This window comes from Diprion similis, chromosome 1, assembly GCF_021155765.1.
Source record: "Diprion similis isolate iyDipSimi1 chromosome 1, iyDipSimi1.1, whole genome shotgun sequence".
Lineage (NCBI taxonomy): Eukaryota > Metazoa > Arthropoda > Insecta > Hymenoptera > Diprionidae > Diprion > Diprion similis.
In genome coordinates, this window is record NC_060105.1 from 8,481,273 (window position 1) to 8,507,738 (window position 26,466).

General features: G+C 33.7%; 1 protein-coding gene across 15 annotated transcripts; it reads right to left on the reverse strand.

Moving 5' to 3' along the window:
* Positions 1-561: 561 nt before the first annotated feature.
* LOC124410339 (intersectin-1) lies at positions 562-26,097 on the reverse strand. Of its 15 annotated transcripts, XM_046888622.1 has the most exons (40): positions 25,904-26,097; positions 25,363-25,451; positions 24,841-24,994; positions 24,209-24,357; positions 23,524-23,691; positions 22,702-22,800; positions 21,989-22,066; positions 21,379-21,441; positions 20,623-20,787; positions 20,457-20,483; positions 19,586-19,687; positions 19,124-19,496; positions 18,844-19,054; positions 18,533-18,684; positions 18,340-18,462; positions 18,117-18,255; positions 17,712-18,026; positions 17,250-17,612; positions 16,902-17,065; positions 16,524-16,725; positions 16,167-16,457; positions 15,796-15,927; positions 15,190-15,285; positions 14,798-14,830; positions 13,719-13,742; positions 13,008-13,148; positions 12,764-12,890; positions 12,368-12,532; positions 4,954-5,081; positions 4,756-4,862; positions 4,574-4,646; positions 4,245-4,451; positions 4,083-4,166; positions 3,593-3,748; positions 3,234-3,371; positions 2,839-3,058; positions 2,348-2,422; positions 1,796-1,870; positions 1,063-1,236; positions 562-948 (listed from the first exon to the last, which is right to left on the reverse strand). In XM_046888622.1, the coding sequence occupies exons 2-40, from the start codon at positions 25,382-25,384 to the stop codon at positions 794-796; spliced, it is 5,670 nt and encodes a 1,889-aa protein (XP_046744578.1). In that variant the 5' UTR covers positions 25,385-25,451; positions 25,904-26,097; the 3' UTR covers positions 562-793. The 15 variants fall into 15 exon arrangements, with proteins under 15 accessions (XP_046744578.1, XP_046744602.1, XP_046744594.1 ...); XM_046888646.1 differs by lacking the exons at positions 20,457-20,483; positions 21,989-22,066 and having other exon boundaries at positions 19,586-19,744; positions 21,379-21,420; XM_046888638.1 differs by lacking the exons at positions 20,457-20,483; positions 21,989-22,066 and having other exon boundaries at positions 19,586-19,744.
* Positions 26,098-26,466: the final 369 nt, after the last annotated feature.

Genomic DNA, 26,466 nt, shown 5'->3' on the forward strand with positions numbered 1-26,466 from the left:
AATCGTAGTTGACTGCTGTAACAGTTTTCATTATGCAATTACATTATTAAGTACATACGAAATAATATTTTTCGTATTTATTGTAATGAGTAAATTAGTCCGAGTATCTCTTTCTTACCAATACATAAAGCGAAGATAATAAAAATATATATTCTTTAAATCAGTAAAAACTGTAATAAATTGAACCCATACACGCATCACATATCTAATAGAACTCACAAGTTCCATTTGAGTTTGAATTTGTTACAAATGCAAACATTATGATCATTTTTAAATATACATTTTGACACTGCTTTAGACTAAATTTGAGTGATTAAAAAAAATTTTTACAGTTAAAGCTCACAAAGAAATATTGATCAGTTCGAATGTTACTCTCCATTTTTCTTAGAATAAACAAAACACTCATTGGTCGTCAATCAAGTATTGACAATTTCACAGATGCTACAATTTCTTGCCAAATTAGGATTGTAAATCAGTTCAAGATTCATATCTTGTAGTTATAAGTGATTAATTTATTCTTGCGTTATTTTACTAGTGCAAATTATACGCTCAGGCGGCACCTACAAAATGTACAATGCAAGCTTCAAACAAATATATGATACCTTTCGAAACATTGAATTGTTTGCAAGGGAAAAACCTTTGAATTGCAAAGTGTGGACATTATTTTATAAAAAAAAAGTAATGTGTTTTTGATTATGTAAACTGAATATCATACTCTGTTAGTATTACTATAATGTCATGATTCCGGAAGTATCAATTGAAAAATCTTACGTCTAATCCACTCATGTGATTCCTACGCAAAATTGTTGAAGAGACGTAGATCTAACTTTAACACAACTTCTCCAGTTTCAACTTCGTGTAGCTTAATTCTTTTCTGAATTGGCCCACAAGAATCTCTGCTATCTCTCATTATGTCAGATACTCGAACTTCGGCACGTCCAAGGAATTCTGTAACCACAATTGAGTCAATATGGTAGACGATTTACATTGATTGAATATTTATCTCATGATTCGATATCAAATTGTTTTACATTAAATTAAAAAATTGTCAACAAAATTTACCGTCCGGACTATAATATCCCTTGTCAAAAACAGTTATACACAAAGTATCCTCGTGTAAGTCTTTGACTTGGAACTGCATTGACGTATCCCACAATGGACAGTTAGTTCCTGATACAACTTGCGTTCTCTCCTCTTGTGATCCCATTGATACTTTGCAGAACGTGTTGTACTTTCCTAATTCATCAACATCACAGGATTTAGATAATGAATAGATTGACGAAATAAAAAAAATTGCGACATAGCACAGCAAGCTATAATCATAAATTGAATTTAACAAATTTAACAATGCATATACTGTCGTAGAATGGAGCAAAAATATTGAAAACATGACAAGTGAAAAATTTACTCAAAGCTCCGTCCGAAAATTCACAATCCGTACGTGTTCAAAGTCGTTTAAAGTGCCGATAAAATACCGTAGAAATGAAGTCGGTTACGATTTCATCATACTCTGGTATTACTCATACACTTACACTGTACGTCAATATGTTGCTTTGTTAATAGCACGAAACAAAAAAAAGAAAGTTTAGTATCGCTAAGGCCATATATAAGTTTAAATCAACATAAAATGATGCAGTTTGTATATGTTAAGTTTTGCGAGACTGTTCTTCACAAATCATTTTTGATAAGTTATAAGTGTTATAGCTCTTTATCGATGATTTCGACGGTTTTAAAGAAGGGAAAACCCCAAAATAATAGCAAAATTAAATCTTAGTAGCATCTACAATAGAGTTACCTGGTTTAGTGGGACAGAGATCTTCTGCTTCCCTGACAACTAGTCTGAGACGGCCCTTTGGGGGTCTCCTGCGAACTACAAGCATGCGACGCGCTAGTTAATTTACATGCTACATGCAAAACTAAATTATTAGTAAGCAATTTCAATGATATCGAAGATTGACTCAAATCCAATCATTCAAGTAGTCGTTGTTCTGCACACATTCCATTCAATTCAACTAATACTCTAAATATCTTTCATGCCATAATCCTACTCGTAAACAAGGTAAATGCCCCATTTACTTGTTTCAATTTGTATGGAATGCAATCAATTCAAATTGGAGATTAAAGCATGTCTCACATGAAATTCATTATCAAGGAATAATGATGAATACATCTCATGAAGTTGTGATTTTTTCCAAGGTTTAAAATGTAATTCAAGAATACATAGCACTAAATCAAAGTTGAATTGGTTTGATCTTAGAAAAGACAAATGAACACACACAAAGCAAAGCCAAGCAAATATCACATAAAATTTAATAGGAGACTTTGACATTCATAAGCAAACTCTTACCAGATAATGCTTTGATACTCGACCCTTCGAGTACAGTAACAAGAATTCGCCCACACGCAGCAAACTGCGCCTGCTCTGCTCACACACATTGACAGACATAGACATTTTATTAAATTAAAAATCAACAATTTCGACTCGATGTAATAAACGTATCGAAAAATATAAATCATCTATTATGTCTGAAAAATCGTTTCTAGTTATAAAAACTAAAAAATATCCAGACATACCTATAAAATAATTATTTATATAAAATCATTTAAAGAACCGCATTGACTGCAGATTGTGAAATTGGTAAATCACCTATTAGCTTTCCATGCATAACATGACTTCTGTGTGATTATAAAGTGACGACTTAAATTCAACGTTGAGGGAAATTGTCAAATAAAAAAATCTCTACCTCCATAAAACAGATATTCTGAAGATATTAGCGTACCACAATTTTGATTGCACATTAGCGAAACAAAGAAACAAAAAATACGCAAACCACTCACTCGACCGCTGCCGTTGAAGGTGATTTTTTTCATTTTCCAAATAGGCTCTTCTGGCTTCAGTTATTCGCTTTATCCACAAAGAACATTCACTAGCAGATGGTGCTAACAAAATAATAGTTTTCTTTGAATCCCTTAAGCGAATCGTTCTAGAGTTGTCAGACGTATCATTTCCGTTAACTTCTGATTCTACCAGTATGGACAATTCATTCAGAAACGTTGGCTGAAATGGAAGATTTATATTTCGCTTTGTACAGATAAAATAATGTTATACATTGCTAAAACTGAGTGATCCGAAAATCATTCGTAGATCAAAATTTGCGACTCTTCCAGTCCATTTACTTTATAAATTTGAAACTTGTAAAATTGTCAATTTTCAGACAAGTTGTGTTACTTACTTTTCTGTACAATTTAAATTTTTGATTAGCATTTCTCTCAAAGGAAAATTGCTGTCCAGATGGTAAAGATTTTGTTGGTTGAACAAACAGGATAAAATCATTCATTAGGAATCCAACGAGTTCTTTGCCGCTTTTCGCCTATGACAATAAGAAAATTATTTCTTCATTTAAAAGCTAATATCAAACCATAAGTTGATGGTGAACAAAAATATTATTATTGTTATTATTTTAATGGTAATATCTTTACTTTAAAACATCATTCAAGCATTCAAGAACAAAGACTAATGTGTCAACATGTTTGTCAACATTTGATATTGCTTATGCATTTGAGCTGCAAAATACCTAAATATTTCACATACTTTGTGCAGTATTCCATGATGCAAAAATTTTCTAGGTCCAAGAGAATTCGTCAGTGAGTTGAATATCAGTTGTTCTTCTAATCCATCGCAAGTCACATGCTGTTGTAACCATTCGAGTCTGTCGCTATTTTCTTTTTCTCTGACGCCCTCATTTACCTGAATCAATTTCAACGTGTGACACATATATAATGTGTGATTCATTTACGGGCATACAAATAATCCAAGTTAATATGCCGACAAATTGATAATTAATTTGGAACAAAACCGATTTAACTGATAAGAACCTATTTTTAATAATCGTAGAAATAATATTTCCACGTAAATTGTTTTTCACATTTCATTGATCACAATGTTCATATCTTTTGATAATGTAATCCAACCAATGATAAAAGAGAAACGTCGCAAAATCCAGTTATCTCTCAGACATGTTTTTGATTCTGTTAAATTTGATGCGTGACAGTATTTGATTATTGATATGCCCTTTAGTTACCTGTGTGCAAAATTCTTCTGCTTTCGCCAACGCTTCTTGAAGATATTGCCTGTCAGGATGCGAGGCAGGAGTATATTCGAGAATCTGTTGAAAGCAAAGATATGTATTACTTTGACAAGCTTAGTGCTGATGTACAATCACTTCAAAACGTGCATTGCAAACCTTGTTAATAATCAGTGGGTACTTGGTAATTCTTTGCATGGGTTTAATGAGAAACGAACTCAGTGGCATTCCCTTTGTTCTTGGGTCCTGTTGACACATCGCGGCAACCTCAACGAATTCTGATGATTTTTCAGTAAGTTGCTGAAGGTACGTTGCCGCGGAAAGCTGACAGCTACAGAATCTAACATATGCCGACATCCTCGGGATCTGTAAATTCACAACGGTAAGTCACATGCCTTTAATTTTTCTTTCCAAATCACTCATATATTTGGTTTTTCAAATAAAACACGTTAATGCAGAAAAACTTCACTGTGCATCATTCAACTTACATTTTCACACAATATGTCACCAATCATTCTTATAATTCCACCATCGCTGTTGTCCCTTCGTATTCTCAATGTTCTGAAGAGTAAAAAAGTTAGAACTGAATAACACGTCTTTGTATTCAATTTTCGAATATCCACCACTTTTCAATGAACAGAATTTTCTGACAAAGTTGACTGATTCTCACCTCAAGAAATTGTCATTGCACACTATAATATCCCGCCAATTGACAAATATCTTGTCAACTTCGTCTACAGTCAGTACCATACTTTGAAGTAACGGTTTCTCAAAGACCTGTAAACAGATGTTGTGCAGAATTGCTTTACATATAATTACGAATAAAACAACACTCTACATCTTAAATTATTTAAACTTAAGTATTCACCTCGTGAACCAGAGTCATGTCTTCAATGTATGCTTGTTCAGTTGCAATGAGCTCTTTGATATGTTCCTGACGTTTCCTTTCTGTTTCATCGAGCAGTTCAAACATAACATCACGTATTACATCGCTGGCTGCACATAAAATAAATAGAAAATCTTGAACAAAGTTAATATATTCATATGCAAAAGGGATGGTTCGATAATAAAATGATGTTTATGTTGAATACCATGGAAAAGAGGGCTCGGATTAAAAAAAATGTAATTGTTTGAAACTGATACTGTGTGTGAAAACGAACTCATGTTACAGTTATTTGAACAAAACACCACATACAAAGCACCACTGTTCAGGACAAAGTTTGGCAGTTATATGATGATTTGAAAAACAAAAATAATGTACATTATTTTTATCGGTTTAATTGGTCAACATGATAAGAATATAGACACCTGAATCACAGTTTAAAAGAAGATCAAATCAATCAACCAGCTGGAATTGGCATTGCCATGAGCAAAACAATGAAAAATTAAAAAAACTCTGATAATTACTGTAGTTAAAATCAAAAGTCCGTATGTTCGGTCTCGTTACTGTATTTTTTTTACGTATTCTAGTTGTTTAGTCTCTATTTCTAAACAGAAGTTACAAGTCCCAATCTGAGAAAATAGCAAAATAATTATTATACGCAGTACTATATGATACGTCACCTGTCCCACATAAAATTCTCAGCTGAACCTGGAATAAATTATGTGTCAGTATTGAAACAGTTTATGGGCAAGAGGGTGGGTATTTCTAGATTACCATTTTTTCTCTATTCCTGAAAAGCCAACCTTGACATGACATTGCACTCGTGAAAACTTGGGAACATTTTTTAATCATAGAAGAAGATTATACTACATATTTTGTACTACATATTTAAACAACAATATAAATTTTTGCAAAGCACTCAAAATTGTTCCTATATTTTGCAACTTATTCTTCTTGTTTTGAAAATAATGCTTTTAATTATAAAACATTCCCAATGTCATGTAATAAGTCTTACGCCAAATTTAAATGAAAAGATTAACAACATTAGTAACGGTGTTTATAATAGTTACATATTTTATTTCCGATATCATCTATTATCAGGCGACAAGTTTTCAAATAAAATGAAGACAAAATTAAAATGAAACAAATATCCTACAAACTGACCAAGTTCCAAACAAATTTTGTCCACATTTTTACATTCATTATGACTTATACTACATTTTTTCTCATTTTTCTCTCTCTTCCATAACATTAAACATTCAGTACAGGTAGCCGTATTTGTTGTAACTATTGTTAACAATAATAGATAATCATAATTTTTTTTACGTACATATTCTATTATTACATACTTGTTATTTGCTCGTTATAAGGTCTCAGATGTATACTTCAAATTTTGCGTAAATAGTGTATTATCAATGGTAAGTAATATTTAACAACATTATGGAGTTTTCTCAAGCGACTGTTGTTTCCATCTATCGATGCATTTGTCACAAATGGCAAAGATTTGATATATGATACAGAGCAATAAATTGCCAACATGTGTCAACACTTCGACTATTAATATCCCTTTTTTATAGGATTTATCAAATATAATTTGCCTGATAAAAAAGCAGACTCGCTGAATATTAAGAATAAAAGTAATTACTAAATAACTCGAATAATCACATCTAAATGAATACTGACAAATTTTATTATCCCTATAATTATTACATAAAGTATATTACTTTATTGTATATTTTCTTTAATATACGTTTATGGCTGCTATTTCAATTAATCAGTTTTTTAACATTAAATACTACACGCAATTTAACGTATACGTAATTTTTATATCTTTCTAATGAAATTTCTGACAGATTATACTACTTCCTTTTTCATTGTAATTAACTATAGTACGTTTGATACACTAGTCAGAAATTCAAGAAAAAATGTAGATGTTATACACTACAATATCATTGCATGAAGTAGTATTTAATATTCTTAGTTTGCTGTCAAGATTCACTGTCATCGCGATTCCGATATTGCAAGAGGCTATAGATCCTGTTCAAATTTAGGAATACAATATTTTGAGTCTTCTAGTGACACAAACATAGCGAACCTGTTTTTAGTGAATTCTGATAATAAATAGTGGGTTATATATTATATATTATATATTATAAGCTATAAAACATCTTGTTATAACATTAAAGATCAAGAATTTTAAAACCAAATCAGCTTAGGTTTTATTTTATTTCAAGCGCCGATAACAATTTCAACTGTTTTATTTTTGACGTTTTCAGTACTTGATCAACAACTTCGATAAAAAGCACTACATTAGGCTGTCAATCCACAGTTTAAAGGGGTGCTTTTGAAGTTTGGATAGTCACTAACTAGCAATTGGGTATGAAATCTATACAACAGTTAAATAATCTCTCTGCTACATCTATTACTGTGACTATCTATCATTTTTTATTTTCGTCTAGTTAATTAATCAATAATGGAAACCGGAGGATCAACATACTTGCCAATATAACATAAATTATGTTTAGTAGCGACCAATAAGAATTCAGATGAGCGTAGTTCAAAAAATGAAAAGCTATTGTTGTTTGTTTTAGCCGGTCTAAGATCCATGAAAGGACGATTCAAAAAATTTTATACGTTTCATCAAATTACTCATTGAAGAGGTTTTTTCTTCTACCAATGGATTTGTCTTCAACTTATCACAATTTTACCATTCACTACATATTTTTTCCCAGTAATATTATAAATTATCGTTTCCAAACTAAAATAGTATTAAGTACTCAATTACATGGACAGTGGTTCTTGCTTCGTTACTGCAAAAATTTACTCTCTCGGCAAAAAATTCCATTATGTGGATGTGACATTTTATTGTCAGCGTAGGATGGCGATTACAACATAAAAGGCAAGTTCAAGTCTTGCTATTTTTGTGTCCATAAAAGAAGAGAATAAACTTTAGTTGCCGTTGAACCAGGAAACTTCGGTATGATGAACAAATCTGGTTTGATATATTAACTGACTTGTTTCTTCATTTAACAACTTGATCGTAAACATCTCTTAAACAATAGAATATACTTTATGGAAGGAACTAGGCATTGTAGCATAGACTGATAAACCTCTTACAATATTGTTTTCCAGAACAAATCATTGAGGTAACAGGCTAGGGTGAGATATTCGGTTTGAAATCATTTCTACGGAAGGACTGATGACGTTTAAGTGTATACATTAAAAACTGAATTTTAACGGTGCTCACACAACGGTTGTATATGTGTCTATTTAATTGTGCGCTTATTACATGATAAAGAACATACGTGAATAAATATATAACTGAAAAATTGTTTTACTTATGCAGTGACTAAGATAAACGTTGTTCAATATCGAAACGGTCATGCTTCAATTTTCAGAATGAAAACTCAAGTTTGATATTGATATTAAAAGTAATAATCATTACAGCATTATTCAACATTGAATGAATTCAGTTGAAGACAATTTGCAGTAGCATCAATCGCTGAAGTAAAGATAAGCGCCCATGTAATTACAACAACTATAGACTTTCGTTGAAGAAATTAATGTTGGAATCTATGGAATACCTATGTGACGTCTAAGCAACGTATAAATATGGTCAATCTATTAATACAAATAGAGCCATTCAGAATTTTCGATGCGTATGACATTAAAGTTCGAACTAGTTGTCACCCGATTCGTAAATTTTGAACGATGTATAATCTTCATAACGTTATACATATGTAGATTAAATAGTATAGTGGTCTAGTCCTTGATTAGCATCGAGATTTGCGAAGTTTTTAACAAGAAGAAATGTCAACAGCTATAATAATATATTCAATCTAACCGAAAAAATCAAAAATTTGTTTGGATTTTTTTATGGTCAATTGATGTAGAAAATATCAATTCGCAACTTTGAATTAACACAGATTTTCTTGGCATCTTATTTCAGGCTTAGCTGGGGCAATCTTATAATTAATTAGTATTCATTTTATCTGAGCATCTAATCTGTTTACAAGAATACACAGGTGAAATTGAATTTTTTCTTTATATTTGACGTTAATGCAGTAATTTTTGAACAAAAATTCTTCAATTACTATAGCCACTGTTGAAATTTCTTATTGCTCAGCTTATTTTTATCTTTCACTTCATTTCTTAAACATTACATTTTATGGATAAATTCCTGTTCGTATTTTATATTGTAAGTAGCGTATATTATAGCCGATGCTGTGCTACACTGCTATCCTTAGGCTGCGTGTGAAGCAGAGGCAAGATGTTAGTTGAACAGAATTATTGTTGGGCACAAAATAGGTAAGTTAGTAAGGTAGAGTTTCAAAGGCAGTTATTACTATATACATGAATATATCTGTCAAAAAATTAATAGGCGATTAAGCAACAACAAAAAATTACAGACAAAATCATAATTATCGAACAAGAAAACATGAATGAATAGGACCTAAAATTCCAATTAAAAATTTGCACATATAATTCAAATTTTCGACTATATATTGACCTATGTCAACCTAGTGAATTTAATGTACAAAATTACAATATGTAACACTGGTGATAAAATCGTACAGGCAAAGAACTTCGTAAATCTTAAAAACAACGACAAATGGAAACATAAAATGTAATTTTTTTTGAGGAACTATTTACTCTGATGACGTTAAAGGATACTCAAATATGTGTGGTATTGAAATTAATTGTTAGATGTTAGGAAATAAACATCTGTCTTTGTATATTTTCATAACTGCCTTGTAGAGTCAAATCAGTCTGCAGTTATATCAGCTGCGATATAGAATACCCACGACAGAACTTCACTCATACACAAAAAGAGAAAAAAAACAACGCACTGTAACCAGACAGTTTAAAATATTTATAAAAAAGTAAATATACAGCCTGGCTTGTGCTGTGCGAATATATTCGAAACATGTTTAAAAAAACACACACATACATATAACCACAATTAATTATTGTATGATAATTTCAATGACTGTGTACATCTAATAGTTACAGAAACAATATCAAAACGTATGATTTTTGCGATTTTAAACATACAATCTGTGTTTACACCAAATAACTATACTTGTTCTTATCATTCTATGAAAAAAAAAGAAAAAATTATTCAACGGGAACGAGAGTGTATACAAATTTGATTACAAGTATCAAGTCAAAAACGTATTTATACTTATTTGTATTTTCTGTTATATTTTTCAGGGCTAAAAGGAGATATATATTATTTTTTATTATCGCAAAAACCAGTAGTCAATTGCAATAATATTTTCCAAATTATGTTTTACTGCATATTATATTTTTTACATTTTATTTTGGTAGTGCTGAGGACTCGATACGTATCGCACTTCTTAAAACTGTCTGATTTTCTTTCAATTTGTGACGAATCTGTTTGAAATAAATAGACATTTTATACAATTTGGTGTAAACACTGAGTGGCACGGGACCCACGGAGCTGAACATGCTATTATTACTATAACAAAAAAGCCATGCAAGAACAAGAAGGAGAAGAATCATTTAGGAAAAGCTAAGGCAGATCTGCAGTTGGTTAGTTTGCAATAAGTAATAAGCACGGTAGAGGAAAAAAAAATAAATAAATAAACTCACACCTTTAAGAATATAAATTTGATAAAGTAACGAGATTCCTGAATATGTGTATATATATATTAATAAATTATTACCTACAGCTAAATCAAATCATCCAATGAGATTCATAATACAATAATCATAGTGAGCAAAATTTTCAACTTTTAACGAGTTATTTATTCTTCTAAATTCAAGTAATGAAATTTTAATGACTGCTTTCTTTTAATTGTAAAAATATATATACTTGAATTCACGTGTGTAACATGTTTTGATTTCAAAATGACCATCTGTTTTCAGTGATTAAATACAGTCCAGATAGAGAATTAGGAAACTAGAAAAGCTAGATTGGAAATTTTTTAGATAAAAATTAAAAAAATTCTATTCAGGTTTCAGGATTTGTGGTGAAATTCCATTTCTTTTCTGTTATTATAGACTTTGAGCAAACAAGTTCCACCTGTTTTGAACAATATAAAATGCTTATACAGGTAATACTAAATTTATTTAAAGCACTGAATATAGCAAGTACAATTTATCCCCACAAAACAGAATTACAATTCATATCGACTGGTATGACAATTTGGAAAAAAAAATTTCTTTAAATTAAATTTTCTTAAATTCTTTGATAAAATTGTCAAATGATGATAACGATTATTGACAAAAATCATAGTACAATTTTGGTGGTGGAAAAAAAAAGAATCACCATCAGTGACTTAATTTGGAAAGCATAATTATAGAAGAGTTAGTAGAATAAAAAGAAAAAACACTGTTACATCAGTGAATTATTTCGTTGTTAAAAAAAAATCATTACTTGAACTTGCTAAAAAACTAATAAAAACTTTTTTCAAATGAGCAATTCATAAAACTATTACATGTTTAAACACAGTTTTAACATACAAAAAATCCTAGAACATATCTACTTTTATCTGATGAACAAATAGTCGAACAAGAAAGAAAGAATAATCCTAATGAACCGAGACACTTTGATATAGTCCTTGGTAAGACTTGACTAAAATTAAAATAATTTCGTAACGCAATCTAGAATATATTTATTACTTTTTTCAAAATTCTAACATCACACAGATGAACCTAGTGCAACAAAGCTGGAAGATAAAAAGTGTGAGAGACTGAATCAGTGGTGCCGCAGTGGGTCCCTGCCGAACGTTTAGCGGACATACACTAGCGATTGATCAACGATCGTTGGAGACAGTATGCACCAGCCGTTCCTACAAAACAGATATACGTAAGCCATATTCTTTCAAATACATTTCCGATTTTTTTTCTTAAGTTAAATATATCACTAATGATTTGGTACATGGACAATTTTTTTCACCAAATAAAAAAGTTTCTCATTCATTTTAGAACCACAAAATGCAACATTGATTCAGATACATAAAAATTTTGAAAGACTGGTGTGACCGTGTTTCACATAATTATTCAATTATTGAGCATTTAATTGAGTAAAATCGTTAAGTCGTGGCACAAACGAAAAGTTGCGTTTGCAGGAAACTTACATTCCTACCTTTTAACAATAGAGCGTATGAGGAACGAGCTTTACTGCAGTTGAAGAGTATGATAATCATAGGTTTGTTACGTAATAGTTCATATTAGAGAAAATGAATGTCAGAGCAGCAACTACCTACAATAAACGTTCCTACATATACGATTTACAGATCTATGGTATTATGTATATACAAATTTGTATACAGGTCAATGTAAAAGTTGATGCTGGTTAGCATCAGCAAGAGCAAAGTGTAAGATATGCTATAAGGGGACTGTCATCAATATCAAGGATAAATTTACTTACACATCGGAGAAACATAGTTGCTAGGAAATACTCCTGATACCCCATTCATCTCGCCTCTCCACCAGGCGGCATCCTCTTTAGCAAGAACAGTTATAACGTCTCCTTTCTCGAAACTCAATTCATCCTCATTTAGAGCTTGATATGGGTATAAAGCCATCACCCGCTCTGGAAGCATAAAAACAATAAGATAGTAGCGCTCTTCAAGCCGTACAAAATCACCTATTTTGAATTATGAATCCATGGTTTACCAACGAGCATCAGTCACTGTGCAAAGTTCGTTGTATTTTACTACTGCTACATCCTCTAGCATAATGAAATTCATTACACTTTTAAAATGAAATTCAGAAAATTACAGTTTGATCTTTGTCTATCAGATGATAAGAGTGGTACGCTTACCAACATTGGGATCAGTGGGCGAATCTTGATATCTATGGGAAATTGGTGTGCTGCGATTACTGTTACTTCCTAATAGCTTGACATAAGATGCAGGAAACCAACCGATTTGACGTTTCTGGCCACGAGCCTGGAGAAAATATAAATATGAGAAATTAGACTGGTTGTCAGATAACAGAAATTCACAAAAATGTTGAGGAACATCTTCTATTTTATATTATAACTAATACTTTAGTAAAACTTTTACCTGTAACTCTCCTTCCCACCAGCCAGTTTCCGTCTTTTTCCTGATCATGATGAGCTGTCCTCTATGGAGATTCAATTGCTCTGGACTAGTCGCCTGGTATGGAGCGATGACTTGTCCGATTTCAGGTTTTTTACCTCTTGCCTGAAAACAATTAAACGTTTCTTTGATTCAGCTTAAAATATGAGAGTTTCATACAGAATTAAAGATTATAAATCATGCGGATACTGCTAGAAAAATATCGAGCTCAGGTGCTTGAAATCGAGTACCATCCTTAATGTGATAATTTTATATGTTTAATGAGAAGACTTAAGAACTTCATGAAACAAAACCAAAGAGATGTCTACGTATTATGGAAGTGAAGAGTATCAAACAATATCGAATCTTGTAAGATATACTTGCACTGTGATAAATGGAATCGCAAAATTGTCATTCATAAAAACAAATATAAAAGTGAAATTTAATTTCTAGAACTTACTTACCAAAAATTTCACTACGTTCAATAAACAGTTAAAAATATTCTGATAACGACTAATCGTACATCACAAGAAATAGTAAATATACATTGACATCAACTAATGCAAAATACGTAGGTGTGTGAAAAATAATTGGCAAAAGCGATTGAAAAATATTTGGAGAAGGCAAACGACCATTGCAAAGACATAAAATAAACAAACCATGTGGACAGGAACTATGGCGGATGGACTAAAATACCTTGGGGTACTGCGGCGTGGATGGCTAAGCATCAGCAGCAGCATCCAAAAGAAGCAAGCACAGCCATACATATTAGTACTTTATCAGGCCACCACAAGAATTATTGTTGCAACCCAATAGGTTGTTAGTAAAAAATTTTGTTCCAAGAATATCGGTTATTTAGTGACCTTATCTACCATAAATTTAGAAACGTTCTGGTTCGAGCTTATTGAGAGAACTTGATTGTAGCTATATCAACAATAAAAAAAAAAAATACTTGTGAATATGAATTGTCATATAATTCTTACTGAACATCTAGTGTTTGAAATAATTTCACAGTTTAGCAAAGGAAGAAATAATTATTCACAACGTTATGTATGTAGTTTTTCCTGTACTGGCTGTAGCCTGACATTCTTGGGATGAAACATCCATTTTAAATCACATATAAACATATAATATCAAAGTTCATATCAAAAAAACACTTAGTGAAACATTTTCACTTCATAACACCTGTTGCATGTATGAAAAGGGAAACGAATAAATTATTATGTCTTAAAATTGTATTATTGATGTGAATGTAGAAAATATTTGCATAGACATGTGTAAACAGTAGTGTGAATATGCTCCGAATGATTGATTAATTATATTTCGTTGTACGCAGATTTTCAAGACACATTAATTTTACACTCGAACTTCAATCGAAACCTTATTCCAGATTGTGTATCAAGATGTGTTAAAATGTGAAATGTAGCGTGTCAATGTGCAAGTGCAATAATTTAGAATCATTCACCATTGATCCATGCATACAATGAGTGTTTAGAGTATGATTAACAGCCATTCATTTGCAAGTGATAAACCGTCAACAAGGCTGCTTTTCAATATCAAATAACAAAGTAGGGAGATTGAGAGAATTGAGAGAATTCTAAAAATTCGCCAAGAATATGCTAGTTGCTTCACAATCTCGCTATGAACTCAATTCGTATTCGTATTCTTCAAATACTGCAAGCATGTGATACAAAATTCAGTAGGCAACTTTATACAAATTGATGCTTGTCATTGAAACAAAATATTAGGAAAGATGTGCAGTGTAAGTATTGTACCTTAGAGTCAGTGTCGCTCCCGAGGTCCTCGGACTGTATACAAGTATCACGAATCCATCATACAACACATGACAAAAAAAATACAACAACGGAACATATCTTAACTCTACAAAAAAAGTTACACGTGTGCCTTGAAAGAAATGAATTAGCTAAATTTAAGATTGATCAGTCGAATATTTGATTAACACGAAAAGGCTTGTTTATAAATAAAGATCCCCATTTGTGTGTTGTTTTTGTTCATTGTTTTATGTTGTTCCTGATGTTTTGTTAGGTATCTATGTATTTGGTCTATGCAGCGAATCACTGTAAACCTCTCAAGGCAGAGTATTAATTAAATTCTATAAGAAACCATCACAGTATTTCTAGAACCTTTATATAGAATTCAACATTACCTGTTGCGCCGACATAGCAGCAAAATCTGGTAACTCTGCTCTGTCTTCCGCCTCAGCTCTCTCATCTTCGAGCTGTTCCTTCGTTTTTTCCTGTAGCTAAACCCACACATGCACTCAACAATGGTAGCTTACGCATATGATACACGAAGTGGTTTATTTTCATAAAAATGTCGATAGGTTTTGGATACTGTATTAGTAATAAAAGAAAAATGCTATTTGTCATCAAATTTTAGCTTATGGTGAGTTTTACGAAAGGTGTTAGAAATGGAAAGCATTTTAAAAAAATTCACTACATTCGTCCTTGAATTAAAAAACTTTTCGTGGACAATGTATAAAATATACATCGCAGGGATATTATACAAGTTACTAGCAATAATAGCATTAGTTTAATTTATAAATCAATCCTTGGAAATAAATACAAAAAACTTTTTTGAGTTATTTGTCTCAACATGTTACAACTACAAATTTTTAAAGTCTGCAACTTCATTCAATAGTTTGGAAAATATATAAATATACCGCAAAGCTATCACTTAATTTTTAACTGACTTCTGTACAGTTATGCTTTTAAGCTGTTAATAGTAAATAAAAGTTTTATGGAATCAATACCGGCGTTCCTTGAGCTGAAGTAACAGCAGTGGGTGGTTCCGAAATTTTTTCTTGAACATCTGGTACCGGAGTCGATTCAGGGGCCGGTACAGCTGACACTACTTCGGAAGTATTATCAGGCACAACGACAACCTAACATATACACGTGGTTAGAATCACACAATTAGCAACCCTTTTCTAGTTATTGAACAGTTTCACCACAAGCAAGCTCTCATAATTATGTTCACTCTTCAAACTATTAAACAAAAATTGAAACTCGTTTCACTCAAGTCGAAACCGGGTGATTAAGTAAATTAAAATTTAGTAGTTGAACAGCAAAAACGAGCAAAGTCACGAAATAGAATATGGTAACGAATTTAATTAAATTGTACCTGATCAGGGTTGTCGCACTTCTCGACATAATTGGATGGAAAAATTCCGGTACGATCTCCTATAACGCCTGTCCACCAGTCGCCTTCTTTTTTTGTTACCATCATCACCTCGCCTTGATTAAAACTCAGATCTCCAGTTTCGTTTGATGCATACGGGTACAGCGCGATATAATATTCAGTAGGAATACCAATTGGCGATGATACCTCAGTTCGGACAGGCGTAGTTGTTTTAATGTAAGACTTCGGGAACCAACCTTCTGTACCGTTGACTTCACCATACCACCAATCGTCCTTTAAATAAAAATTTTAATCAGCGATTGTGAGAAGTGCATTAATTTTCAAAAAGGTAACACAAACCTGCTGCTCTGTGACATTGATTGTATCTCCTTTGTTGAAAGAGAGATGTTGCTGAACTGTCGGGCGATACTGGTACAAAGCAATAGCTTGTAAGTTGCAAACTGAGCCTAAACCTAAAGTTGGAATAACTGCCTCAACAGCTGGACCTTCACCACCAAGTGATCCGGCGTCAGATACATTTTCAGGAACTTCGGCGATACCTCTGTTGATATCCCAAATTCAATTAAAGGTTTCAAACATCACTGCAGATACATTGCATGGTTGTAAAGAGTAAAAAATGGTACAGTTTTCAAAGAGAAAAATAATTTTTTTATTAACCCTTTTTATCTCCAACCTTTAATCTTACTTTAATCAAAGAGTAAGTATTTTAGAACTCACTCCAGGGTTCGCTTCTCAACACTGTCTTGTTGGATGAAAGCGTTGTCACTGCTAATCACAGTATCAACTTCCACTGGTTCGACATAAGATTCCGGAAACCAACCTGTGTGGCCACGTATTTCACCAGCCATCCAACCTGGCTCGGCATTTTGGACTGGTGGCACCTGTAAATACGCATTGTCTGACTTGATATAATTTGACTCAACATCAAATCCAAATATCGTAACCTTTTGCCAAACTGATTGAATTTCTAGCCACATCAACGATTAATTATTTACTAAACGTGAGAAAAAATTTAAAATCCGAAATTTAAATTCCTGTTGTAGTGTACCATCATAGATGACCTACTAGGATTATATCACCGGGCTGGAAAGATATCTCGTCTTGATTTCTCGCCACGAATTCATATAAAGCTCTGTACTTCACAGCGCCAGTATTATCTCCAGTAATCGTTGCATGTGTCACTGAAGCATTGTCCACTGGCCACGAGTCTGTATTTACAGTACCAGTATCACCCCAGGCGCTGTCTCCCCAGGTAGAAGTGGCAAAATCTGCATTGCCACTGCAAGCTCGCAAATCGGTAACTTTTGTTTTTTTGTCTTCGAATGATTTATAGATCTGCGCACATTCGGTAAGAAGATTTTTCATTTGCTTTTTTATGTCATCAAGTTGGCTGTTGTTGTTTTCAATATCTGTCATCTTATCGTTTATCTAAAAATAAATTAAACCGCCACATTAGTTAATCGTGTAATTTCACACAGCAACAATTTTGGGCACTTGTGTGTTAATCTCATGAAATTGGTGTTGCACCTGTTGCTGTAAGTCCGCAATTTTATCTTTCATTTGTTTCAACGTTATTTGTTTACTAGCAAAAGCCATCTTTACTGCCTCCTGCCCAGCAACATCTTGAGCATTGTTCAACTTATTCTTAGCTTCAATTCTTGCTTTTTCCTGACTCAACGAAAGCAGTCTTTGATTTTGCTCCCGTAATTTATTTTTCAGCGCTGACATTTCTTGAAGTTGAGAATCACGCGTTGAACGCATACCGTCGATCGTAGTTTTCACACCAGAAACACCCACACGAGTATCACATATTTTCTGTGAGAGCTCCTTCACTTTTTCATTCTGTAATATGGTAGTTATATTTGTAACCTGTAACTCTGAAGATTGGTTTGGCAAATTTTATATTTCAAGTAAAAACTACTGCTAACTCACCAGAGTTCCCAATTCGATAGCAAGCCCTTGATTCTTGGCCTTGAGTTTAAGAAGTACGTCTTGTTCCTTCTGCCTTTGTGCCTGAAGTTCTTGAGATTTTTGCTTCTCCCATTCTAATTGTCGCTGTCTTTCCATTTCTCTGTTATTCAACAAGTCAAAATTTATAGAAAACAAGTTGCAATCGATAGAGATAAACTCAAGTCTTATTAGAACGATATCTTACTTCCTTGCAGCCTCCCGTTGCTCTTGTGCCCGTTTTCTTTGCTCTTCCTTCTCTTGTTCAATTTCCTTCTGCCGAAGCATTTGCTTTTCAATTTCTGCCTGTCGTCTCCTTTCCTGTTCCAGCCTATGTGAAAATATTATAAAAATAGCGTCAATTGTAATTATCGATAACAAAGCTGTTGTTGCAAACAAACCTTATTTTCTCTTGTTTTTCAGCTTCTTCTCTTTCCTTACGATCACGTTCCTCTTGTTCCTTTCGTTGTATCTCTAAAAGTGCTTTGCGTCTACGCTCCAATTCAGCCTGCCCCTTTTCAAAGTTTTCTTTTCTCTTGTTTTCGAAAGACGTCTGTAATTACGAAAATGCATTTTGTCACATACGTCTTTAATTTCAGTAATAACTAAGACATCGGCACTATACTTGGTTGGATTTTGACCTGATAACTAAATACAAAGTAGTATAAACCTAGAGTTTAAAGTAAGTACAAATAGCAAATTCTCAACCAACCTGTGGCATGCCAGCGGATGGATCAATATTCTCTGATGTACCTTGGGATGTAACGCTACCTTGTCGTTGTCGTCTGAATGTGGGAGGAATGAGTTCAATTGGTAAAACTGTGGGAATTTTTTCACCAGCCTTAGCCATATCACACAAGTGCATGGCTAGGACAAATTCATCGCAACCCAATCGTCCATCAGCATCCATATCGGCCAAAGCCCTGAGCAGAAAATATCAGATATAAATATCGAACTTAGAGTGTTGTAATTCACACAGTATTTTCACTTACCATACTTGGGCTAAGATGCCCTGAGGCAGCTGTGTCTGAACCATAATATTTCTGGCTTGTGGTCCCGAGAGAAATCCGGATCTGGTACGATCCCAAGTGTTGAATAGCTGCGTATACTTCAATTTTGTTTGATGAGGCACTGCCCACTCGACCTGTGGTGAACCTGCGGAATGCTGGCTATGCTGAGAATCAAGTGAACCAACTCTGTCTATGCTTGGAGGTCTAGCCGTTGTACTGAGTGGAGAATTCGTAGATACGGGTGTTGGATTTCCGTTAACTGACGATGGGACTATGGGCGCAACTGGAGGATTTCCCATGATTTGTTGCACTGGCGCTAAAGGAATGCTGCTGATTGGAGCAGATATTGGGATGCCTGTTAAAAAATAAAACAACAACTCCGTGATACCCCGAATTAAGGATGTAGTTTGAGATTGTAATAAAAAAAGCATTTTGATAGGTTACCTGAAGCCATAGGTGCAACAGATGCAATAGGTGCCATCGTTGGGGCAGACATAGGAGGTATCATTGCGGGTTGTATTGGCATCACGCTGCTCATTCCAAAAGCTGCGATTGGAGCAGGATTCGTATTGAGAGGTGCTATCGGCGCAACGGATGGCATACCTGTTTTCATAGGTATTACTTACTTAATTTGAATTTAATAATATGGGTTATACATAGAAAACGATGTCAATGATTGAAGACAACTTATTAAAATTGCAAATTAAAAAGGCGACTTTTAATAAAGCTGCGTAAAGATATCAACTCTTTCTCACGGTGAACACATTTCAACCTGATTATATTGAACATTCAATGTAATGAAAATCGTATTTACAAATTTTTTATCAATGGGAAAAAAACGTCGAGTAAGTTATCAATTGCGCTTGTATTTAATTTCTGCTGAATCTATTTCACAGAAGCATTCGTAATTCATATTTCGTAATTTCGGATTCTTAAATTTGATGTTTGCCACTGAGAAAATAAGACATGAATACAGGGTGAAGGTGTTGGATTTTGTCCTTAAAACCTGCATGACACTTACTGATTGATTTTATGAACTGATATTTTTATGATATTATTGGATAGGAAAAAAAAAACTTTCAAGGGTCAAAATTACATAAATCTGGTGAAAAAAAATCAAGTACTCATAATTCACTGCAAAGGTGTGGTAAGTAAACTGGTGAGCTAAACAATGGCAAAACAAATATAGTAGAATATAGCAATGATTTGGCAAAAATTTGTAACAAATTAATATGAGAAAAACAAGTTTTTGGTAACACAAAGTAATGTATCTTCAAGGCAGAAAGTGTATAATTTCTTTATCTAGTTTAAATACCTTGAGAGAAATCAAACTCGAACAAGTCTGTAATAAAAAAAACATGTTGTGAGGATAAAAACTGTGTGTAGACTTAACGCTGTGCTCAAGTTTACCAGCAAGGTAACACTGACCATCCAGGCTGCAGTGATTTTACATATTTCGTAAGATGTACGATTATATTTACCCATCGGTGCTGATGCAGTCATAGGCTGTACTGGTTGGATAGGAGGAATAATGGATCCTGCGGACGGCTGCATTTTAATTGGTGACATACCCATGTTGACCGGACTATTTGGAAATGATGGAGGGGCTGGTTTTGGTGGGGGGCCACCAATCAATGGTACTGTACCTGTAAAGATTGACTGATGTTACAATTATTTCTCGCAGTACTATTTGAATTTTGGAAAGTGAAATTTTTCTATTGCGCTGTAGATTTGAATAATTTTGAATTTTGTAGCATGTAAAAAAGTTAAAGAATAATAAATGGTGGTGTGACAGAACTAAAGGTGTTTCAACATCGTCACAAATCTCATTGCGTAAAAAAATATCCACGTACATACATATGTATGGTGCACCAATCACAAAAGCACTGCAAAGCACAATTTCAGCGTTTTATCTTTAGTACACCGCATTGATGATAGCGTATATGAGTGTTCATAAGCAGACGTACGAGGGCATTACAAAAACAATAATATCACTCAAGGATACTGGTATTAATAGAATGTATGATTTCATTGAAATTGTTGCATTCAACAGGACATTTTATAAGTGAAAGTTAACGAAAGGGCTATTGCTGTAAAATAATAGTTCTCCCCTTTTCATCTTCAGATGTTTGAGACATACAGTTTGTAATGTGATTATGAAATCAATAAATAAAAAGTACATAGAGATAAAATTTGCATTTTCTTTACATAATTCCCAGAATGAGTTCCCGACATACCAATAGATGACGGTGGTGCAGGTCTTTGTGGTGGACCAGGAGCTGAAGCAGAGTTAGTGGTTCCTTAGTGCAGCAGAAACAATGTGATAGAAGGACATGAAAAAAATGAGATGAAAAGACAAATAGAAGTTCAGATGTAATGAGTATTTAAAGATATTCTGAAATTTTTATCATCAGTGAAGTAAAAACTCATTGGAAGAAGTAAAGTTTCGAAGGTTCACACCACATTGCAATACATTTCAATTGTAAATTTTTACATCGATGCGTGCAAACATAAAGCATTGAATAATTGAAATTATATTTAAGGGTATGATTGTACATTATTTTTCGACATAAACTGCAGGTCCGAGAATATTGGTGTAGTGTCATAAAGTCGTAGTATTATCTGTAGAAAATATAAAAATTCCATTCAAAAAAACACAAATGAGATATTTCAAGTGTAAATATGGTTGCAAACACACAATGAGCAGGTTTAGAAAAATACTGGATAATCTAACAAGCCAGGGCAAAACACATTGAAATTACCTGTAAAGCAAATACTTTGGGGGAAAAACACATGAACCAAACAAAGTCCTAAAAGCCAAAGTACGCATTTGTCGAAGAGACATACCCGAGGAAATGAAATTGGCAAGTCTGGCAGGTACCATTAGTGGTGAAGAATCGAAGGATAAATCAAGAAGTGTTCCTACCGTTTATGAAAGTGTAATAAAAGTAATTAATACGTTGTATGAAATAACATGACAAAACACTAATACCATACACACAGCATAAAATGTGAATTTGAAAAATGTGTAAGACAGTGGTTTTAGGAAAAATGCTACATTAGACATTAATTGTTTTTAGAGATTGGTTTACGAAAACTCTGAAAGTTTATGGAGGAAAATAAGTTTTTCTTGTCTCAGCTTTGATTTTCTATTTCCATTCTTATTACGTGAACAATGTTCAGATTATGTAACTTTTTTTACCATAATTCTGATCAACGTTGAGTAATCATTCATTGGAGGGAATCTCACAATTTTATGGACAGCGCAAAACTCATTCTCCATTAAACTTTATATTATAATAGAATAGGAATTTCTGTTAGTTGAGTTAATCCTGGAGAATATGAAAATGTGAAGGTCGAGTACCTAAAAATACCTCAAGTGTTAACCAAACGAAATCTACAAAAGAAAATACACTTATTTCCAACTTTTCCAAAGACCATATCAACGGTGAAAAATTGTATTTGAATATTTTTTATAAGCATTGTACGGGGAACTGATGTTGATGAATTTCGACCAACACATTCCTATATTCTTTTATGGAGTCAAGCATACCACATACCCATGGAAGGGGGTGCAGGTCGAGCAGGGGGCTTTGATGACGCATAATTATGAACCATGTGTGTACTGGGAGCCACGCACTGTTTGTTCTGATGTGAGGCTACAAGGTGTAACATACAATATAACATACAGGTGCCACTAATTAGTGTAAGTAGCAGTACTTCTAAAACCTCTCGCACTAATATCTAACTCTAACAGGATATTGATGCAATTTGAAATCAGGCCTAGTACCCAAACACACCAGTTTTATTGTTAAATTATTATGATCAGAGAGTACACTTTGATATGAGTTGATTGTTAATTTTCAGATGACTTTAAAGTTTCATTGTCTAGTTTAAATACTCTAAGAGTCATTCGCTCTAACATTCTCAGCTAAAGCTGTGTAATAATAGAGATTCTGTTGGTCGTGCAGATGTGTATGAGGTAAATTGACCTCAAGAACGATGTGTGTGGCATATTAGTCAGTATCAGCTCGAAATCAAATTCCTCTATGTAAAAGCATAGAAAATTATCCCAATAATTTTAAAATGGTAGGCAATTGTCAACGAACAATGTATGAAATTATAAATATAATAAAGATATGATCCATTTTATTGAATTCAGATGAATACATCACACGTTTCGTTTTATTTTTATTTGTCTCGCAATGAAGTTACCAATGAGAAGTATATTTTAGCTTGATTCACAAATCAAACAACACTAATCTCGATATTTTCAACTTTGTAAAATAGGATTCACCTCTCAAATCTCAGAAATGTTTTACTGAATCGATCACCTAAACATGACGGCCCAGACTAATGGATAAAAACCTGAATGAACTTACCCATTGACATCGACATGGGTGGAAGTGGCCGCATTGGCTGTGAAGCAGATCCATTTAAGCCTGTGAGATTTTGTGATACACTTCCAGGCACAAAACTCATTCCCATAGGCTGTGCAGATGTAATCCCATTCAAGTTACCACCGTTCAAAAGGTTAACGACGTTCCCATCTTCACCAAGCAGTGCACATTATCATTAAAGCATTTAGTATGACGCATATTTGGAAGAGAGCAAATAATTTGTTAGTAAATATATCAAGTTCAAGTTAATAATTGCTTGAAAAATTTCATCCAGTCACCGAGTTGCATGTGATACCGTATGCACAGAGAAAACTTTGCAGTTATCATTAGGAGAGGTGTTTTTGCACCGATTATACCTGTTCTTTTATTGCTACGAGAGATTTAGCTTTCATCATAGTTCACAGTATATTCTACTCCACCGTTGATTAATGTTTATTTGTGTGATTTTGAAACGTTCCGAACTGGCAAATGTTCTTACTTCTTAGCAATTGTAAAAGGACATACGTGAATGAGAAATGTGGTTACTTTTCTCCTTGCGGCTCATGAATTTCAAGTACAGTGTACAGTGATCTCCCACTTATCACCAAGATGAAAATATCCATTGGTTAGAAGTATAGAAAATTTTCATCGACTTACCACTTAGTTTAGGTAGCAATAAAGTACTTACCATTGGTTACCGATTTCAGACTTCGAATCAAAGTTGGTGGGAGTGCACTTGGGATTTCGAAACCACGCAACTTCAAGTTGATCAGCTTGCAAGCAATACTGAATTCATTCACGTCCATTTTTCCATCAGCATCCGTATCTGATAAGCCCCTAAATTTTTTAAAATTATATGATATGTTAAAGAAAACGAATTACAAAGTAGGCCGTTGGCATATTTGTAGTAGAAAAAAAAATGACAAAAAAATTAGTATGATTAGACAAAAATTTAAACGTAAATAGTGATCAGGATTGTCTCAAAATTGGAAACTTAATGTCTAACATTACAGTCTGTGCAGAAGTACGATTCAGCTTTGTCCCAGCTTACTATTATAGAAAAAATTAGTGTGTCAAACACCTTAGTATTGATTTTGATTTCCATAGACAACATTCAGTCTCGTTGAAACAGCAACTAGTTGAAACGAGAAAAAAATGCTTGTTCGTTCATAATACTTTTAATCTCAATAAGTATTAGGTACGACTGCGGAAGGTGAAACTAACCCAAAACTTTCATTTGCTCAGAACAGAGTCAAAAAATAAAACTCCGTAGTATGGTGTAGGCGCAACTATTAGTAGAATAAACATTGTTCATATTACCATATCTGTCCAAGAGTCATAGGTGGCAACTGTGACTGTAGAAAGAAGCCTTTCGCTTGCTCTCCTGTAACGATCCCATTCACCGGTTTGAGAGAATTGAATTGCTCCTGATATCGAGCGCGTTCCCGTGGCTGGATCACCCACGGATCGACACCTGAATAAGATTAGAATAACCAAATTATAAATGAAGCTTTATTCAAGATTGAATAAACAGTTTAGTTAGTATTTGAAAATGATGACGATTCGTAACGTGCCTGTGAACTGTCTACGTTGACTCATTTTACTGGTAATAAATTGGAATAAAATAAAGAAATTAATTACAACTACGTTAGCAGTAAGAGAATTAACGCAATATACAGTAATATTAGAGTACTGGTTTAAATGGACAGTCCTAACCTCTAGTTTCTGGGGTATCGAAACCATTTTCAATAATTCTTCCCCAATTGTATTGTAGATGATAAAAATATTGACACTAAAAATATGAATAACCGTGAATTATTCGGCAGCGAATAAATAATTTACCCAAAGCTGCGGCTGCAGCCATCTCTCTCCTTGTTTCTCGCACTCGATTCCTCTCTCAATGCCTCGTCTGCAAGCCGAATAACGCCTACCTAGACGGACGAAATCAGATCTCATTCATAATCGGCAAACAAGTATAGTAGATGTTATCATTATCGAACGATGATTGTTATCAGCTAGTCGACGTTTGAATACAAGTGCAATAAAATAATGTACGTAAATTTAAAGTTACATAAACATAAACAGAATGCGACGAACGATGATGAATTGCGATGAGGACCGATAGACATTCGCGGTGTTGTAACGTAGCATGGACAGATCGGGGCCAATTTAGGGTTATTGAATCAGAGACGGATGAAAGTTGATTAAATGAGTAGAGGCGGAGGTCGCGAACTCAAAAATTGATCATAGTGCAACACTTGTTTAAAAGCCGCAGGCAAGAGCACTGCGGTCTATGCGTGCGTGCCACATCGGTAATAAAAACGGGAGAGAAACAGAGATTTTTTCGAAGAACTGAACTATAGCACAGCGTCAGTATACGAACCTTGGAATATTTATCCAGGAGTATGAACGTATTGTATTATAACCTAAATCATAACTATTGAATGGAACGCATCGCCGCCCTCCGTTGCCCCGACTGATGACTATTCCTTAAGCCTTCTAGGCGATGTGCAATTTTTTTTTTGACGTGACACACGAGAGCGGAACACGGGACTGCCCACTTTGGCTGCTGACATACGTCACTTTGGCGGCTTCGGCTAACCTCGGAAATCTTCGGCAGGAATCGATATTACTAGTGCCAACAGCACCAGCGCGAACCGCGAACCGATAACCGATAGATATAAGCGGCGAATGAAGCACCCTGGTGAAAATGATTTCTACGATTTGCTATGAATTCTTAGGGAAATTGGGAGCTCTAGATAGGCATAGTTTCTCGTAAAAACTTGGAGATATTCACGAGAATTTTGGGTTTTTTTAGTAAGAAAGTCTACAAGAAACCACAATGTTTTGAGGATAATTAACAGTTCTTTACGAAAAACTATGCATATTTATAATTTTGTATGAAATAATAGGAAATGTTCCAATTTTTGTAAAAGTTCTTAATGG

What these genes read in the sequence shown, in the direction of transcription:
- LOC124410339 (XM_046888622.1), bottom strand. Translation starts at nt 25,384, where the DNA reads ATGGCTGCAGCCGCAGCTTTGG. An exon ending in TGCCAATTTCATTTCCTCGG is followed by an intron (nt 21,442 to 21,988) that starts GTATGTCTCTTC and finishes TGCTGCACTAAG; the next exon opens with GAACCACTAACTCTGCTTCA. An exon ending in TGCAATGACAATTTCTTGAG is followed by an intron (nt 4,647 to 4,755) that starts GTGAGAATCAGT and finishes TTTACTCTTCAG; the next exon opens with AACATTGAGAATACGAAGGG.